The sequence below is a fragment of the Malaclemys terrapin genome, chromosome 8, assembly GCF_027887155.1.
Source record: "Malaclemys terrapin pileata isolate rMalTer1 chromosome 8, rMalTer1.hap1, whole genome shotgun sequence".
In the NCBI taxonomy this organism is placed as follows: Eukaryota; Metazoa; Chordata; order Testudines; family Emydidae; genus Malaclemys; species Malaclemys terrapin.
In genome coordinates, this window is record NC_071512.1 from 52,864,568 (window position 1) to 52,883,820 (window position 19,253).

Here is a 19,253-nt window from a genome sequence, read left to right on the forward strand (position 1 = left end):
AGGAAATCATCTAGATTGATTTTGTCAAGAATCATATGGGTCACTCTGATCAGACTATTTCCAGGTGGTTTAAACAATGCATCATTGAATGTTACAAGTTAGCAGAAATTCCTGTGCCTATTGTTGTAGGGTCTCAGTCTACTAGAGCTGTAGCAGCATTTCTTGTTTGTGTTAAACATGTTCCTATTGGAGAAATTTGCAAGCTTGCTACTTGGAAGTCAGTACATACATACGTGCTCTCAATGTAGCTTTGAAAGGTGATGCCAAATTTGGTAGAGCATTGCCTCGGTCATTATTTAATTAGTTCTTCGAGTGATTGCTCATGTGTATTCCACAGTAGGTGTGCATGCTCGCCACATTGCACCAGTGTCGGAAGTTTTTCCCCTAGCAGTACCCGTACGGGAGCGCCCCTAGCAACCCCTGGAGTGTGGAGTGGCGCCTCCATGGTGCAGTATAAGGGGCGCTGCGCGCTCCCCACACCCTTAGTTCCTTCTTGCCGCCAGTGAAGGTGCTTCGGAACTGCTTTGCTATAGCTCGTCCCCAGAACTCTTGTTCATTTGGTGTATGTGACCTGTAGTTAGTACTCAATTAGGTTTAGTTTAGTTTAGTTGGTGTACCCGGGCCGGGGCATGCCCTGCGCCCCGGGTTTTAAGTGGTGCGACACTTGTAGGCGTCCGATGCCAGTGAGTGATCTGCACGCGGACTGTTTACGCTGTTTGGGTGAAACTCATCTCAGTGATCGTTGTAAGATTTGCAAGTTGTTTAAGCCTTGGACTGAGAGAGAGAGACATTAGACTCCGGGCGATCTTCATGGAGTTGGCATTGACCCCCAACTCCGACACGCCACTCCGAGTCGGCACCGGGCACCGCGATGTCGGTGCCCAGCGACCCCCTGGCACCATCTACCAGTCAGCATGGCTCCCCATCCATGGGGCACACCAAGAAGGCTAAGAAGAGGCCTTCTCTGCTGCAGCACTGGAGTAAATCTGGGGCAGAGACTAGACCCGTGTTGGGCAGTCCTCTATCCCCATCAGCCTCTAGGCCTCCGACTCAAGTCGAGTGGAGTAGCCCGGCCTAGTCGGTGCAGGCTTCCCCAGATGTCCGGATGCCCTCTACGCCAGAGGCACTGTAGGTGGCCCAGGACATCATGTCTATGCCAGTACCCGGGGCACCATCAATGTTGGCCCCACGGTCCAGAGGCAAGCTGCTGCTGGGATCTCTGCAGTTGCCCTCGACTCGGTACCGGTTTCAGTCAAGGGAATGTTCCCAGTGCTGTTCGCCTCTCAGCGACCGTTCCGTGCATAGTCCATGTAGGTCCCCGTCGACGCCCACCAGGTTGGCTGGGTTCCATCCAACCGAGACTCCAGGCACTGCTCCGCCTCGAGGAGCGAACAGTGATGGGACTGAAGCAGACGCTGCTGAAGGCCCTCATCTTGGAGGGGCTATCCTAGCCAGTCGCGACACGAACATTAACGCCGTTCCCATTCGTCGTCTCGCGCCAGGACCCTGCTACGGCACTGCTCCCACAGCCCCAGGCGTAGATCGCCGGCGAGTCACCATCGCAGATCCGCCCGTTGGACCCGATCACCAAGTAGCTGTTACCAATGGTACCGGTTCTCCACGTCGAGGTTGCGGTCTTGGGGTCAGCGCCACTTCCAGCGCCACCGCTCCTCCCGGTCCAGAGACAGTGGCAGGTTGTAGGTCAGCCCGGCATACCCTCGTAGCCATCCATTGATGGGTCAGGCCAGCCAGGCCGAACAGCCCGCTCCCCCGGTACCAGGCCCCGTGGCCAGCACAATAGTACCAGTGAGCACTGTGGCCCCTGACGCAGCCCCCGGTGGGGGTTTGCTTGGTGGCCAGAGCCTCAGAAGGGCTATTGGCCTCCCTCTCCTGGCCTCAGAGAAAGGAGTCGGTGGGACGTACATCCTCAGCACCGTGCCCAGAGACCGACCATATGGTGGACCCTCCAATGCTGGTGGACATGCAAAGTATGGTGCTGGCCTCCTTGCCCTCCCATGATGAGGCAATTACGGCCCCTCCGTCCTGCAGGAGGACTCTAAGGCCCACCAAGAACTATTGAAAAGGGTGGCATCAAGCCTTAACCTTCAGGCAGAGGAGGTGGAGGAGCCCTTGGGCTCCCTGTTTAACGTACTGTCCCCCTCAGTACCGGGCAGGGTGGCCTTGCCTCTCCACAAAAGGGTGACGAAAATTTCAAATGCCCTGTGGCAAACCCCGGCCTCATTGGCCCCTATCTCTAAGAGAGCGGAACGCAAGTATTTTGTGCCCACCAAGGGGCATGAATACCTATACACCCATCCTGCCCCTAACTCCCTGGTGGTCGAGTCAGAGCCAACCAGCCCCTACTCCGAAACACAAAGATTCAAGGTGGCTGGACTCATTTGGAAGGAAAATGTATTCATTCTCGAGCTTCCAGTTACAGGTGGCAAACCATCAGGCTCTCCTGGGCCGGTATGAGTTCAACCTGTGGGGCTCTTTGCCCAAGTTCAAGGACTCCCTCCAGGAGCGTGACAGGAAGGAGTTCAAAGAGCTGGTGGAGGAGGGTACAGCGACTGCCAGGGCAACCCTGCAGGCAGTGTCCGATGCAGTGGACATGGCTGTGCGGTCCATGGCCTTCGCGGTGTCCATGAGAAAGGCGTCGTGGCTACTGCTCTCTGGGCTGTCCAGTGAGGCGCAGACCTCCTTGCAGGACCTCCTATTTGACGGCAAAGCTCTGTTTGTGGACCAAACGGATATAAAACTGCATGGCCTGAAAGATTCCCGCACGATGCTTCAGACTCTGGGCCTCTGTCTTCCGGCTCCGGCTAAACTTAAGTTTAAGCCGCAGCAGGCTCCCACCCAGACCGCCCACTCTAAATACGAGCCCGCTTATAAAAAGTCGCGGGACTATAAGACATGCCCACAGAGGCAGTCTTGGCCTGCCCCCCCAGCCTGGGTCCTTGTTAGCCTCTAAGGATAGAACAAGAAGCAATGGGTTTAAACTGCAGCAAGGGAGGTCTAGGTTGGACATTAAGAAAAACTTCCTAACTATCAGGGTGGTTAAACACTGGAATAAATTGCCTAGGGAGGTTGTGGAATCTCCATCTCTGGAGATATTTAAGAGTAGGTTAGATAAATGTCTATCAGGGATGGTCTAGACAGTATTTGGTCCTGCCATGCGGGCAGGGGACTGGACTCGATGACCTCTCGAGGTCCCTTCCAGTCCTAGAATCTATGAATCTATAAGGGCAAACAGGCAGGGAAACGGCAGTTTTGATGGGATGCCCGAGGGCGCCCTGCCAGTTCTCATCAGGGATCCACCCACAGTAAAGCTTCCCTTCTCCAACCGGTTGTGTGCTTTCCTCCAGGAGTGGTCGCGGCTGACCTCAGACCAATAGGTCCTCAACACCATCTCCTGGGGTTACTCAGTTTACCTCCGCCCTGCCCAACCACCTCCCTGCCCCCGTCCCTCCTGGGGGACTCCTCTCACGAGGCTCTGCTTGAGCTGGAGGTGGGGCGACTCCTTGGCCTAGGAGTGGTGGAAGTGGTGCCAGTGGAGTTCAAACACAAGGTGTACTGCTCCTGCTATTTCCTTATCCCGAAGGCCTGCAAGACCTGAACCAGTACATGGTGAAGCTCAAGTTCCACATGGTCTCCCTGGCCTCCATCATTCCCTCCCTGGATCCGGGGACTGGTACGCCGCCCTCGATCTGCAGGATGCGTACTTCCACATCCATATATTCGAGGGGCATAGACGCTTCCTCCGTTTCACGGTTGGGCATGAGCACTACCAATTTACGGTCCTCCCATTTGGCCTGTCCACTGCCCCCAGGTATTTACAAAGTGTATGTTGGTGGTAGCGGCCTACCTCAGGTGCTGGGGGGGTCTAGATCTTCCCCTATCTGGACGACTGGCCGGTCAAGGGCAGCTCCCAGTTGCAGGTGTGGGATTACGTGGTGCTCCGTCTGTCCACGTGCGCCACTTTGGGCCTGTTGGTAAATGACACCAAGTCCACGCTAGTCCCGGTACAACACATAGAGTTTATTGGGGCAGTCCTGATGCCATGTCAGCCAGAGCCTGCCTGCCTCCCTCAGGACAGAGTTGAGACCCTGAAAGGGTTCATCGACACAGTCACGATGTTTCCAGTGACAACAGCCAGAGAGTGCCTCCAGCTCTTGGGTCACATGTCAGCGTGCACGTATGTGGTCTGCCATGCCAGACTCAGGATGAGGCCCCTCCAGCTCTGGTTGGCCTCGGCATTCTCCCAGGCCAGAGTCAGGATGGACAAAGTCCTCACTGTGGTGAACCGGTGATCGCCTCCCTACAATGGTGGTCCTCCCCGGGGAACATCCTCCAGGGGGTCCCATTCACAGGCAGGCCACTGTCGATGGAACTGGTGTCCGATGAATCGGATCCGGGGTGGGGAGCCCATGTTGGGGACGTTCAGACCCAAGGTCTGTGGTCTGCGCAGGACCTGACCTTCCACATAAACATCAAGGAGCTCAGGGTGGTGTGGCTGGCGTGCATGGCCTTCCGCTCGCACCTGGAGGGCCGGGTGGTCAGGGTTCTCGCAGACAACGCGGCCTCGATGTTTTACATCAACAAGCAAGGCGGGGCCCGATCCTCTGCCAGGAAGCCCTCAGGCTGTGAGACTTCTGGATAGCCATGACATTTGCCTACCACCTACCGGGTGCCTGGAACGGGTGGATCACTTGAGCAGGGACTTCTCCCCTCAACACGAGTGGTCTCTTCACCCAGAGGTGGTGTATAGACTTTTCCAAGAGTGGGAAACTCCCCAGGTGGACCTGTTTGCGACTCAGCAGAACCGTCGCTGTCCCCAGTTCTGCTCGGGGGGTGGGGGGGTGCTATCTCCGATGCCCTCCTCCTGTCCTGGTCAGGCTGGTTTCTCTATGCCTTCCCCCCGTTCCCACTGATGGGCAAGGTCCTGGAAAAGGTAAAGACAGACGAGGCCCGGTCCTACTGATTGCCCTCATGGGCCTGGCGGTCGCCCCACCGTTGCCGTCCCGCCCGGACCTGCTCTCCCAGGACCAGGGCCGCCTCCTTCACTCCAACCTAGCAGCACTCCACCTCACGGCATGGCTGCTCAATGGTTAGGCTGGGAGGAGAGGACGTGCTCGGAGGGGGTTCAGCGCGTCCTTTTGGAAGCAGGCGCCCCTCCATGTGCCGAGCCTACTTGGCAAAGTGGTCTCGGTTCTCCCGATGGGCAGATGAGCGGGGCGTCTTTCCCCCGTGGCTGCTCCAATCCGGCTCATTTTGGACAACTTCCTTCACTTCAGGGCCCAGGGCCTGTCGCCCTTGTCTGTCAAGGTACACTTGGCGGCCATATCGGCCTTCCACCCGCCGGTGCAGGGCCACATGGTATTCTCTCATGCTATGACTGGCTGATTCCTTAAGGGATTGGATCGTCTCTTCCCATTCGTCAGGCCCTCAGTCCTACAGTGGGACCTGAGCCTGGTGCCACTGGCCCGCCTCACAGGCCCCCCGTTTGAGCCGCTAGCTACATGCTCCTGGTCGCACCTCTTGTGGAAGGTAGCCTTTCCGGTGGCGATCACGTCAGCTAGATGGGTCTCAGAACTCAGGGCCCTGACCTCCGAGCCCCTGTACATGGTGTTCCATAAGGATAAGGTTCAGCTCTGCTCACATCCTTCATTCCTCCAGAAACTGGTCTCCGCCTACCACATGGGTCAGAACATTTTTCTGTCGGTCCTCTGCCTCAAGCCCCATGCGTCCAGTGAGCAGTGCCGCCTCCACACGCTGGATGTGTGACAGGCTCTGGCTTTCTACCTGGAGTGGGAAAAAACTGTTCAGAAAGTCCTCGCAGCTGTTCATTGCCTTGGCAAAATGCATGAAGGGTCAGCTGATCTCCACTCAGCAGCTCGCCAACTGGTTCACATCATGTATCCATACCTGTTATGACCTGGTGGGAATCCCCCACTGTCAAGGCTCCTTCCCCACTCTGAACTTTAGGGTACAGATGTGGGGGCTTGCATGAAAACTTCTAAGCTTAACTACCAGCTTAGATCTGGTCTGCTGCCACCACTCCCAACGTGCTAATTCCCTTCCCTGGGTAGCTTTGAGAGACTCTCTTCACCAATTCCCTGGTGAATACAGATCCAAAGCCCTTGGATCTTAAAACAAGGAGAAATTAACCATCCCCCTCCTTTCTCCCACCAACTCCTGGTGGATCAAGATCCAGCCCCCTTGGATCTAAAAACAAGGAAAAATCAACCAGGTTCTTAAAAAGAAGGCTTTTAATTAAAGAAAAAGGTAAAAATCATCTCTGTAAAATCAGGAGGGAAAATAACTTTACAGGGTAATCAAACTTAGAGTCCAAAGGAACCCCCTCTAGCCTTAAGTTCAAAGTTACAGCAAACAGAGGTAAACACCCTAGTAAAAGGTGCATTTACAAGTTGAGAAAACAAAGATAAAACTAACACGCCTTGCCTGGCTGTACTTACAAGTTTGAAATATGAGAGACTTGTTCAGAAAGATTTGGAGAGCATGGATTGATGTCTGGTCCCTCTTAGTCCCAAGAGCGAACTCCCCCCAAAACAAAGAGCCCAAACAAAAGCCTTCCCCCCACCAAGATTTGAAAGTATCTTGTCCCCTTATTGGTCCTTTGGGTCAGGTGTCAGCCAGGTTACCTGAGCTTCTTAACCCTTTACAGGTAAAAGGATTTTGGAGTCTCTGGCCAGGAGGGATTTTATAGTATTGTACACAGGAGGGCTGTTACCCTTCACTTTATAGTTATGACACCCACCGTCAATTGTGAGGGCACACTCGACTAGGGCGCAGGCCTCGTTAGCCACCTTTTTGGCCCATGTCCCCATCCAGGACATTTGTAGGGCTGATATGTGGTCTTCAGTTCACACTTTCACTTCGCATTATGTGATCGTCTCCCAAACCATCCTGAGAATTTGTGAACTCTTACCCACCTCCAACAGATATAACTTGGAATCACCTACTGTGGAATACACATAAGCAATCACTAGAAGAAGAAAAGACAGTTACTTTTTCCGTAACTGGTTTTTTTCGAGATATGTTGCTCGTGTCTATTCCACATCTGCCTTCCTTCCCCTCTGTCGGAGTTGTCTGGCAAGAAGGAACTGAGGGTGGGGGGAGCGTGCAGTGCACCTTATACCGCACCATGGAGGCGCCACTCCAGGGGTTGCTAGGGGCGCTCCCCGACGGGTAATGCTGGGGGAAAACTTTGGACACCGGAGCACATGGCGAGCATGCACGCCTACTGTGAAACAGACATGAGCAACACATCTCGAAGAACACCAGTTACAGAAAAGGTAACTGTCTTTTCTCTGGTCCTACCTCCTGAGCTTTCAGCACTACTTGTCAAACTATACATAAGTAGAAATATGCAGAGCTGCTTGAAGAAATGAAGGTTATTTATTTGTAACTTGAGTTCTTCAAGATTACTATGCATATTCATACTTCTTCTCAGAGTCCTATTGTGGTTCCGCTGGCTTAGTGGTGAAGGAACTGAGGCAGTAGTGGGTGCAGTGCCCCATTATATAGCTTCACCCTCAGATCATTTGGAAATGGTGAGAAGAGGACAGGGCTGGCTCCAGGGTTTTGGCCGCCCCAAGCAGCCAAAAAAAAAGCCGTGATTGCGATCTGCGGCAGCAATTCGGCGGGAGGTCCTTCGCTCCGAGCGGGAGTGAGGGACCGTCCGCCGAATTGCCGCCGAATAGCTGTACGTGCCGCCCCTCTCCGGAGCAGCTGCCCCCAAGCACCTGGTGCCTGGAGCCGGCCCTGGAAGAGGGTTAGGAGGGAATGCACATTTGTTCTAACAGGCACTGCTTGGAGAATGTTCTACCATTAAACACCACCAAGCAACTCAATACCCATAAGTACCCATGTAAGGGGTGTCTCATCCCCTGTGGTCCAGTCCCAGCATCTGGCAGTCAGAGGCTTAGGATCACTCAATAGTTGCCCTGTTCTGTTCATTCCCTCTGAAGCATCTGGCTGTGGCCACTGTCAGAAGACAGGATACTGGGCTTAGATGGACCATTGGTCTGTTGCAGTATGGGCATTCTTACATTATGTTCTTAAGTAGCCTTCATCTCTTGTTTGAATAAACAGATCAGATGGTTTTATTTAAAGATAAACTGAAATGTTTTCAAACACTTGTACTTTAAAAACTTTAAAAATCCAAAATTGATGATAAAATGTATGACCTAAAAATGACAAATTCATTTTAAAAATAAAATATAAAATGAAAGGGTTTTTTTAGTAGTCAATCATAGATTGAAGAATTTATGTGGTGTCATTAACTGTTATAGGGGGGAAAAAAGACTTTTTAAGCAGATCAAGGATCTGTATTTCATATCCAGGTCTAGAAATGCCTGCAACTTTAAGGGGAAATATAGAACTCCAAGGGCTTGAACTCAGGTCTTGACAAGTAAATGAAGAGGAAGAGTTTGCAACACCGCTGATTTAAAATGCATTTATTTGTAATGTTTCACTGTGCCCATGTATCCTGCTAGAGATTAAAGATCTCAAACAAGGGGCCAGGTAGTGCTGGAAGTCAATGGTATACTCTCCTGGCACTTTTCTGGTGTTCCTATCAGATTCTGTAGCATATTTATTTTGATTTTTTTTTTTTAATTCTGAAGCCTTACGACTGTGAAGAAAATATACTGAATGTAAACTAGTGCAGGGGTGTCTTACTGAGTCTGCAGACCAGCAAATAAAATGTTACTTGTCTCAATATTAGCTATTATATTGTGGGTGAGATAATATCTTTTATTGGACCATCTTGTGTTGGTGAGAGAGACAAGCTTTCGAGCCACACAGAGCTCTTGCACTGTATGTTATATTGTTGAACATTTTAGCAAAAAAATTCAGGTACTGTGAATAGAGCTTGAGTTAGAGTACCATTACATTTTCTCAGGCTCAATTTTAAAAGGAAATACAGAACAAAGCATTTCAATTTACCTTTAATTATTTTTGTTTCAAAATTCCTCTTCTGGTTTATTTATTACAAAGCTGTTATTTAATTAGGAATAATGTTCTTTATTAGCAACTTAAAAAAAAAATCCAAACCCAACCTAATTTTTCATTTGCAGTGTAGCATTGGTTTCTCCCTGGTTATGACATGTTACCCAACAAATACTGTATGTCTTTTAAATACGTCCGTGCCGGCAGAGGTATTCAGAGGGGGGTAGGTGTGGAGAGTATAATTTTCTAATTGGTATATTTGAATTGTATACAAAGAAAGCTATTTATTTGTTCTGATTTGAGCTGATGTGGTTTTCATACTGAGCATACTAGAATTTTGAAACCATGGAAGAAACTGTAATGTAAATTGGTTTAAGTCATTTTGCTAAATGTGATCTGTCTAACAGATTACATATTTTCCAAGTTTTGTTGATTTAAGGTTTACAGTGGTCTTTCAATCGCATGAAATTAGTCCTGTTTTTCAATCCCCTCTAATTACTTTGTATATTTTAATTACATCTTGTATTTTGTGTCTCAGGATAGAATTTGAAGATCTAAAAGATTTTATTTCCTTAGTAGGGATGACCGATTTTTCTAATTCATTCCACTTTTTAGGACCAGATTCTGCCCTCAGATATGCATAGGCTACTGCTATTGAAACTGATGGAAATTTAACATGCAATCTGAGGACAGGCTTTTGGCCTTTGTTTGATTGGAGAACATATTATCAGTGCATTTCTTTACTTTCTCCAGAGTTCACCTTTAAAACAAGATGCAGTCATAAATAGTAGACAAATTCTAAATAATAAGAGGAAGTTAGTCTTAGGTGCACACATGCACATACTTTAAGAACACACACAGTAGAAGAAAAAGCACAGCTTTATAACAAAGCAAATTATTTTTCCACATTATGAGTTTTTCATCTTATTGTTATACACATCTGAACAGCTTTGTCCTTGTTAAAAGAAGCGAAAAATCTCTTAGGGAATGTCTATGTGGGGAAATTTACCCACAGAACCATCCTGGTATAATTCTCCATGTGGACATACTTATTCCAGAATAAGAGTGGCTTTGGGGGAGAGGGCTTATTTTATGTTTTCAAAATGACATAAACTAAACAAAAAAACCATTCTTATCCTGGAATAACTGTGTCTACAGGCGCAGTTATACTGGTATGATTATATTCATATAGTTCTACTGGTAAATTACACCATGTAGACAAGCAGTTGTTCAGCGAGTGCCTCTACTTTGGACTATATAACTGGATTACTTAAATCTCTGTTCACTAGAATCCAGTAATAATACAATCTTGTATTTTGTGTGTCAGATCACTATAGTGGTACAACAGAATTATGTTTAGCATTTCTACTCAAAATACTCCTTAGGACAAACAGAAGGCTATTTTCAAGATAGGCTAAAATCTTCAGGTGATTTTTAAAAAATTTTTCAGCAGGGAAACTTGACAATTGCTTTTAAAATTAAAAATTGAAAGAAAATCTCTCAGCAGAAGAGGATTTTAAAGATTATCATGCCATATATTATGAAAATTTAGCAAAAACATCAATGAAATCCTCAGGTTTTTTTGTTTGTTTGTTTTTTTAAAGCTATTCAGATTCAAAAGTCACTGTGTTCCTGGTAGCCAGAAGTTTTGGCTTTTGTTTGCAACCACATTACCTACATGTAACTTTTTAACAAGCAGAAATACTAGACTGGTGAGCATTGCGCATGTTTAGAAATTCTCTGCAAAACTGATATTGAAAACATTTTGCACTTGGCAGTAGGTAAGCTCTGAGAGTTTTGGTTCATTAATCAGTATATACCTCTCACAGACCAGATTAATAGCAGCACATCTGAGGAACAGCCAATTAAAACCAGTTATTGCTGTCAGAATAAACTTGGTAACAGTTATGTAACTTTTGGCAGAAGCTACACTTTCCATAAGGTCCAAAATATTCTGACTATAAATATTGATATTCCACTGATTATTTAAAATAAACCCTTCAGAGCAAAAAACTAGTGCCTAGGGTCCAAAAACATATAGCTCCAGAATTATTGACTCAGCTGTTGAGATATTTTAGGAACTGTTCTAAAATGTGTGTAGCAAAGACCTTAAGTAACTAAATGTGTCAGTAGTAAAGACTACTTTCAAAAACACACAATGTAGATTTTTCCAATGACATTCCGCTTTCTTGGTTACACCCCATAGCATATTGTAATGGGAGCCAGAGGAGGGTTAGAAAAAGTAGTCATTTACCGTTTAAAGAATTTGAACAGGTTGTCAAGAATGTCTAAGACTTTTGTTTTATCCCATAGTTATTTTTCCCAAAAAACTTTTTTTGCCACACCTACATTTCCCTTTAGCTTTTTTTCTGGGGTCTCTTAATCTGCAGGTGATTCCTGAGGATTGGTAAATACAAATAGTTACTTTATATCTTTTCCATTGTTCTAGATGGTTTAATGTTTTTGTATTTATCCGTCTTGAAAAATGCATTGGGGGAGATGAAAAGTGTAAACTTTGTTTAAACTGTTGATATTTTTTAATTCTGCTTTTTTCTTCAGTCCTAATAACTAGATTTCAAGTTTAACCGTTTTGATTTTTCAAATATAAAAACCTTAAGTGTTTCTCCATTTAGCATAAATACAGTTGTAAACTAGGATTCACAATATTATTTATGAAACACTTCAGGGGCTTTGCACTTTAACCAGTCATTCAATAATTAACTTTCATTCTCTTAAATTTTAGTCCTGTAGTTTTGTGGATGCATTGGGAACACACCAGTAGCCAAATGTACACACAGCTATCCTTTATTACACATAGTTAAAGCTTTTAAAGGAAAGGAAAAGATGAGTATTTGGCTACAAGAATTTGGATTTAAACAACTTGATTTTCTGTCAAGTTACAGGTTTTAATGTTATTTTGAACTGATATATGACCAATATTATTCTTGTTTGTTTGTACAACTGGAATAACTGTTTGTTAATAGAGAAAATGCAAATAGTAGTCTTGGATAGAAATTCCCCTAATAAAACATATTAGTTGGATTGATGCATATTAGTAGCTGTTTGAATTGTTGACTGTGCTGGTCTGTTTTCTTCTAAAGTGGTTTTACTTGGATATCCATTTTCTAGCTCTAGTAGTGCTAGCTTACCAGTATGCTCTGTGAAGTTGGGTGAAATCCTGGCTCTATTGAAGTCAGTGGGAACTTTGCCATTAACTTTGACGGGGCCAGGGTGTTACCCATTATGTTCAAGATACACTAACTACATATACTAAATAATTTTCTTTATGCTATCTGCTGATTTTCTATAACCATATATCTGCACTAAGTCATTAAGCTAACCTAAAATAAAATTTACAGATGCAGTAGAATAAAAATTGGACTAGAAAGTATTTCAAAACAACTCAAACAAATGAATTGGTTCATGCTGTCATGATTTTCCCCTATGTTAAACTGTTCTAGTGTCGTAGAGTTTTTTAATGATTATTATCAGATGCTACAGAAATTAGTTCAATGTTTGAGAGTTGTCAAATAACTCTTAGGATAGTATTAGATACATAAATGTATCAATCTCATGCAGAATTGTGCATATATATACAACAGCCACATGCAGACTTGCTTGCAAATAATTTACCTATGGGTTTGCAATTAAGCTTAAATAGAAAACTTACCAAAAACAAATTTTGCTGCTGCTTTTTGCTTCTACAGTAGATTGAAAATCCAGAAGTCAACTTGTTTTTTCTTCTTTGTGTTACCAGTGTTATTGTTTGTTAATCTGTAGTTCTAGTGAAAACTTTTTTTCTTGCCCTGTTAGATCCAAACTGTATTAAAGAATTGATAGTCTTCCTGCAGATTTAATAGAATAAAAAAATCAATCTAACTAAATCTCTCTAAGAAACATAACTGAAGTTCCAGTGTATTCTATTCCAGAAAAAGGGATAGTAGTGTGTTTGAAGCTGCTGTGTCTTACTGTCGCATGCAGAAATGCACTAACCAGCTACAGCTGACCCAGATTCCATATACAGTACGCTTGGACAGTTTTCCTTTTCTTAAACAAACACGCACTAGACTTAGCCGTTCAGCCCACCTCTGATGTCACTATGAACTCACTGAAGAGCAAACAAAACTCCTTAGGGTTTCGTATCATAGCCTTTATGAAAGGGCAAGGGGAGGCTGAAGAGCTATGGACAAGGAAAGATTGTTTGCTGGTTAGAGGGAGGGCACTATATGGAAACAGTCTGTGCAAGAGTTCAGCAGGCAATTACAAAACTAACATTTTATTTCACAGCCTAAAGATGCCTTTCAAGTTTTTACAGTACTGGGGTTCATTTAGAAGAAAGATTCTTTCAGACTGATGAACTCAACTTGTGTTCCCAGGAATAAAAGAGGCAGACTGACTTGGGTACAACAGGAAAAATGAACCATTTATAGTCTAGAAGAATGTTGAACAGAATGTCACATTCAATTCTTGAAGTTCACTTAATAAGAAACAGTTTTAGCTGTTGTTACATTCTCAAAGAATCTGATACATGTGGAAAATGTTAAAGCTATGTTTGGTGTTGGGTTAAGTATTAGAATATTTGATGCCATCTGATTAGTATTAAAAGAAGCAGAAGCCACATGTATTACGTACTTTTAAGAAACGAAGGATACCGTCGTCAGCTTTTAATTCTGTGACTTGAGAGTTTGTGTACAGGAGTCGATTCAGTTTGGGGTTTTGTTTAGTGTAGTTGTCAATTTCTTCAGAAATGACTGACTAAATTTTATGGTTTATTTGTTTTTTTCTCTTAAAATTGTTTTAGATTTGATAAATAGGTCCAAGGATCTTGTATTTTGCAGAGGAGTTCTCTAGAAAGGTACTCTTAATTGTGCTAAAGATAAAAAGGCTGTCCCTTAACTTTAAGGAAGAAATAATTGTTTAGATATCTCCTTCCAGAAATAATCTGTTCACTAATCCACAAACTTATAACCAATACTACACTTTTGTTCCTTAGGAATCTCTGTTGTTTGAACCAGTAAACATTATTCACCCTTCTTTCTGTTTTAGATAGTATTCTGTTCAGATCAGGGACTTTTAACAACTATCTCTGGACACTGCCTAGTACAATGGGACCTAACATGGTTAAAACCTTTAGGTACCACCACAATATAAATATTAAATAATAATTTGACAGTTATTAATTTATAATTTAAATAAATTAATATTCTAAGATTAGCAGAATAAAAAATCCTGAATTAAAAATTAGATGAAAATAAAATTAAACTCTATATCAGATTCTATTTAATAACTTTCTATGAACTTTTTTGTCACCTTTCAACCAGAAGGCTTTTAACTTGCTTCTGTGTGCATGCAGACTGTGTTTGTATATTAATATTGGAGCAATGCCCAGAGGCCCCACTCAGGACTGAGAGCTCCACTGTGTTAGGAGCTGTACAAACACAATCACTGCTCCAACAAAGTGTTTTTTTAATGTTCTTCCACCTGCAAAGCCAAACATTTTTGGGTTACTTTGACCCTAATTATACAGGTCTCAGAAAAAAGAAAAAATAACTAATTTTAGAAGTCCCACAAGTATTACCTAAAATAGCAGGGTTTTTTGTACAAAGTATTGAATTTAAGGTTGGATATATTGAAACCTTCCAGGGCTGAAGCAAGTGCTTTGTCTCATTAGAAAACTGAGATTTTCCCCATTCCAAGGGTAATCTATGAAGTTTTTCTCACCCTGCAGGGTCATGTTATATTGGGCCTTTTAACAGTTACAGGACTGAATATTGCCTGTCCTGCACTTCAGACTGTATCTTGGGGGATGAAAGGAAATCATTTCTGTAACAGGTTGTTTTTAAGTGGTAGCAGCATCAAGCTGCTCAGAAGTTTACAGTGTTAGCATAGTCACAGTAAAGACGGATTAGCGAGCAGAATGTAGGCAAAGCAGTCACATTTTCTTATGATATGGATATCTCCTGGGGGGGATGGGTGTAAGTATGTGTGTGCATCCCTACAGTGAAATGTGCAGACCATGAGAAGCTCTTACCAGATGCTGAAACAGCAGTAGATGTAGAAGTGGTAAATAGAAGACATAAAGTTCAAACCAAGAGAAGAGATCTACGCAACCAGTGTGGTAGAAAAGCAGTTGAAACAAAAGCATTTTCTACTTCAGAATCCAAAATGAGGGAATTGGAGAGAAATGTCTTCAAACTCATCAGAAATAAAGACTTTCATTTTTCCCATAGTTGTGCACAGTTTTGCTTACTGGTTTTTAGTGGAAAAAGGCATTAGGGATAGTTATGATACATAGCAACCTGCTGTTAAATCATGAATAAAAAATAATGGCAAAATGTCAAGGGGATAAAACCCATGCATAATCATCATGCCCTTACCCTAGACAGATGTTTGATATTACCTCTATCCCTGATAGAGGAAAAACTCAAGGTTCTACCTTTTCAGCACTTTTGAATTCTTGTGTAACAAATAAGCTATTAGTGAAATGAATTTAAAAATTGTGTGGCTATATTGGGGCATGTATATATTTAGAATGAAATTCACCCATCCCCACACAAAGCATGACACTTTGCATTGATAACTCAGCCAGCCTTGTGATGGAGATGAAATTCAGTAGCCTTTTTTCCACTCCTTACAGTCCATTCTTCACCCACCTTATTTGTAGATAGTGAGGGCCCCTCTTCCAACATGCAAGGGAATTAAAGGAAATGTGATGCAAGTGTCATGTTGGTGAGAGGGAATAGTGTTGCATTTGTTGCAGCAATAAATGGTCAGGGCTGGGACAAGGCTTTGAAAGTGGAAATGGAGAGGAATACATGGACTTTGATGTCTTCTTTTACTGCTTTTCCCCCCTCCTTCACACATGTTAATGCTGCTGTTAAATCCTGCTTGCTTTTAGCTTCAAAGTTTTGAGCCTTTGGGACAGAGAATAATGAAGTTGCCAGTGGTGAAGGAAGAAGATGGAAGCTTTAAAGATGAGATTTGGAATTAAGACACTAAACACTCATAATCATTAAAGATCCTGTAGAGCTTTTACAAAGTGTGGGGGAGAGGCAGGGGTCCTGGAACAGTTTGTATAGTGGGGGTGCTGAAAGCCATTGAAGCAAACTGTAAACCCTGTATATGATGGAAACCACTTCAAGCCTGGGGATGTGGCAGCCCACCCCTCCTTCCCATCAGCCCTAGTTCCATCACCTATGGGGGGAGGGTGTTAATCCAAGTGTCCTAATCAGTTTTCAATTTGTGTATACTCTTTGTCTAGCAAACGCTTTCCCGTTGCTGCAATTTGAGAAGCTTTTCTTTTCTTTTTTGCTGGCATAGAAAGGGAGATTTTTCTGTTGGTGTGTTTCAACACAGCTGAGTTGGGGGAATTAAATATTCGTAGATTCTAAGGCCAGAAGCTAATCATCCAGTCTGATAACTGTATATAACAGGCATAGAACTGCCTCCAAATAATTCCTGGTTGAAATAGATTATATCTTTTAGAAAAACATCCAGTCTTGGTTTCATACATGCTGGTGATGAAGAATCACCACATTGGAAAAGTGTTCCAATGGTTAGTTAATCTCCCCTGATAAAAACTTACATCTTATTAGATTTTATCACATTGAAAACGTTTAACAAAGTTCATGTTTTTGAACCTTCTGTGTTGAATACCCCTACAGGCTTGTCAAGTGAATGATGATTAATTGTTGGGATGACAAAAGTTTAGAAATGAGACCTGGCATAGTTGCACATAGTTTGATACTTACTTTGCAGATTCTGAAATGTTAATATGCTTCCACTGTCAAAGACTAAAGGTCAGATTGTGCCTGGTCCCTGTATAATACACAAGGAAAGCTTCCAACCTTCCATTGTGCCTGGCCCCTGTGTAGAGAACAGAGGTGAAAGTAAGCTGGTATGGCGTACCAGACCGAACCAGCTTCCCCAGGCTGGTGCTTTAAAGGGCCTGGGGCTCCTGCCGCTGCGGGGAGCCCTTTAAAGCACCACCCGAGCCCTACCGCTGCTACCCCAGGGCTCGTGCCGCTTCGGGGAGCCCCAGCCCTTTAAAGTGCCGCCCGAGCCCTGCCGCCTACCCAGGGGCTCAGGCAGCAGGGCTCGGACAGGGCTTTAAAGGGCCCGGGGCTCCTGTCACTGCGGGGAGCCCCGGGCCCTTTAAAGCACCGCCTGAGCCCGGCTGCCAGAGCCCCAGGGGAGGGGTAGCGGTGGCAGGGCTGCGGCGGTGCTTTAAAGGTCTCCCCATAGCGGCAGGAGCCCCGGGCCCTTTAAATCGCCCCTTAGCTCCGGGGTTTCCAGCTGCCTCTGTAGCTGGTAGCTTGGGGGGTTATTTAAAGGCCCTGGGGCTCCCAGCCGGAGCCCCGGGGCCTTTAAATCTTGATTTAAAGGCCCCACCTCTTCCGGTTGAGGCCACACCTCTTCCAGTTGAGTCCAGGCCCCCACTCAGGACTCTGGCGTACTAGTAAGTCCTTTAAGTTACTTTCACCCCTGGGAGAGAATGCAAGTCCTTACACTCGGAAAGCGCAAAGATTTCACTGAGCTAGTACTGCTGCTGGAGCTGTTCACTGCAAATAGGGCTGAGAAAGGAGTGAGGCAAAACCACTGGACAAGTGATGAAGGGGAGTACTTATTGAATCCTCCAAGGGGTGGCACAACATTTCCAAGCAATATTATTTGTGCCTCCTTGAGGCACAAACCAGCAAAGAGCTCTTGCAGGCACAGGGCTTTTTCTCCATTGCTCCTGGAACAAGACAAAGATTAAATGTCACAGTGGATCCTTGTACACATTAGTAAGTGTGAGCAGAAGTACATTCAAATTCAATTAATTGCTTTTTCTTTTAAATTTGAAACATTTAATAAAGGAAATATTCACTCTAATCTTATTCATTCAGGTATTTATCTCTCGGACTTGACGTATATTGACTCCGCATACCCATCTACAGGGAGCATTCTGGAAAGCGAGCAAAGATCAAATTTAATGAACAACATACTTAGAATAATCTCAGATTTTCAGCAGTCCTGTGAATATGGTAATCTAGCTCATTTATTTCTTTTGCAGTATTATTGAGGGCAACTAATAAAATAAAAATGTTCATCTTCAACCAAGCTGTTATTTAATAAGTCTTAACCAATTAATGTACCATTCCCATCTTAAAACCATAAACCTTATTAAAACCAAATTCTGGAATTGTTGGGTTATCTCTCCTGTCAGCAGGCAGAGATAGAATGAGACTTACTTATCCTCTATTTATCTCTTCTGTATTTTCAAAATACATGCTGTGAAGATCTGGCCTTCCTTGGGTGCAGGGGAGGTCAGCCCAGGCATGGTTATGGATGAGGGGGAACAAAAAACTGCAAAACAGTGGTGAGGGATCATTGTATTTTATGGCCCCAACTAAAGACAGCAAGAGAAATATCTGCTTGTATGCAGATGTTTTCAAGAAACTCCCTTTGTCTAATGATGAATGACATAGTGATAACTGATATATTGCCTCTTCTCTAGATATTCCTCTGTTGCCTCATGTCCAAAAATACTTGAACTCAGTTCAATACATAGAAGAGCTACAAAAGTTTGTGGAAGATGACAATTACAAGTAAGTATAAAATTCTACAACTGACTAGGTAACCTTTTCTTTTCCCTTCTAAAAAAGTGAGTTTTATGTAACAGAAACCTTGAATACAATAATGAGCAGGCAAGAGAGACCCTGCTTTCATTTAGGTAAATGAATCCAACCTCAATGCTGCCACTCTCTTAAGTCTCTCTTTCTTTACTATAAGGAGACTGAGAAGAAATTGGAGTTAGAAAATAAGCAACAGTAGTCGTGTCTTAAATTTTTCCTTTAAACGTTTTATTTTATGTTATTGTTTGAGGGATAGATATTTAAGAAAATTAAACATTAAAGTTGGAAAAAATCCAGTATAGTATCTTTACTCTGCTGTAAAACTGCAAAATGCTGTTGAAGGCAGAAAGTAAACAAACTGATCAGAGCAGAGTTTTTTTTTCATTACTCTATTTCAGTAATTTTAGGTGTTGTAACAATAGAAAGAATTAAAAATGCAGAGTGGAATTTTTTTTATTTGGAAAACCCTTTAAGCATAATAGAAGGGATACAGAAGTAGACAATGAAAATAACAGGCATGGAGAGACTTGCATATGAGGAGAGAGTGGAAAGATGGAACTGTTTGGAGAGGAGATATAAGGTAATAAAGATATACAAAGTAATGAATGGTATAGCAAAGGTAAACTAGGCACTCCTTTTTACACTTTTTCATATAAGAACTGA

General features: G+C 44.1%; 2 protein-coding genes across 5 annotated transcripts in view; one reads left to right on the forward strand and one right to left on the reverse strand.

Moving 5' to 3' along the window:
• The window catches only part of ANGPTL1 (angiopoietin like 1), a 38,781-nt gene extending 25,687 nt beyond the window's left edge, over nucleotides 1-13,094 (reverse strand). The window contains exon 1 of the mRNA XM_054038034.1: nucleotides 12,644-13,094. The gene's annotated coding sequence lies outside the window, so the exon portion shown is untranslated. The remainder of the gene's footprint in view (nucleotides 1-12,643) is intronic.
• Nucleotides 1-19,253, forward strand: part of RALGPS2 (Ral GEF with PH domain and SH3 binding motif 2) — a 287,833-nt gene that overhangs the window by 193,574 nt on the left and 75,006 nt on the right. For all 4 annotated transcript variants that reach the window (XM_054038029.1, XM_054038031.1, XM_054038032.1 and 1 more), the window contains 2 exons: nucleotides 17,862-17,999; nucleotides 18,473-18,563. In XM_054038029.1, the coding sequence (XP_053894004.1) occupies nucleotides 17,862-17,999; nucleotides 18,473-18,563 (229 nt within the window). The remainder of the gene's footprint in view (nucleotides 1-17,861; nucleotides 18,000-18,472; nucleotides 18,564-19,253) is intronic.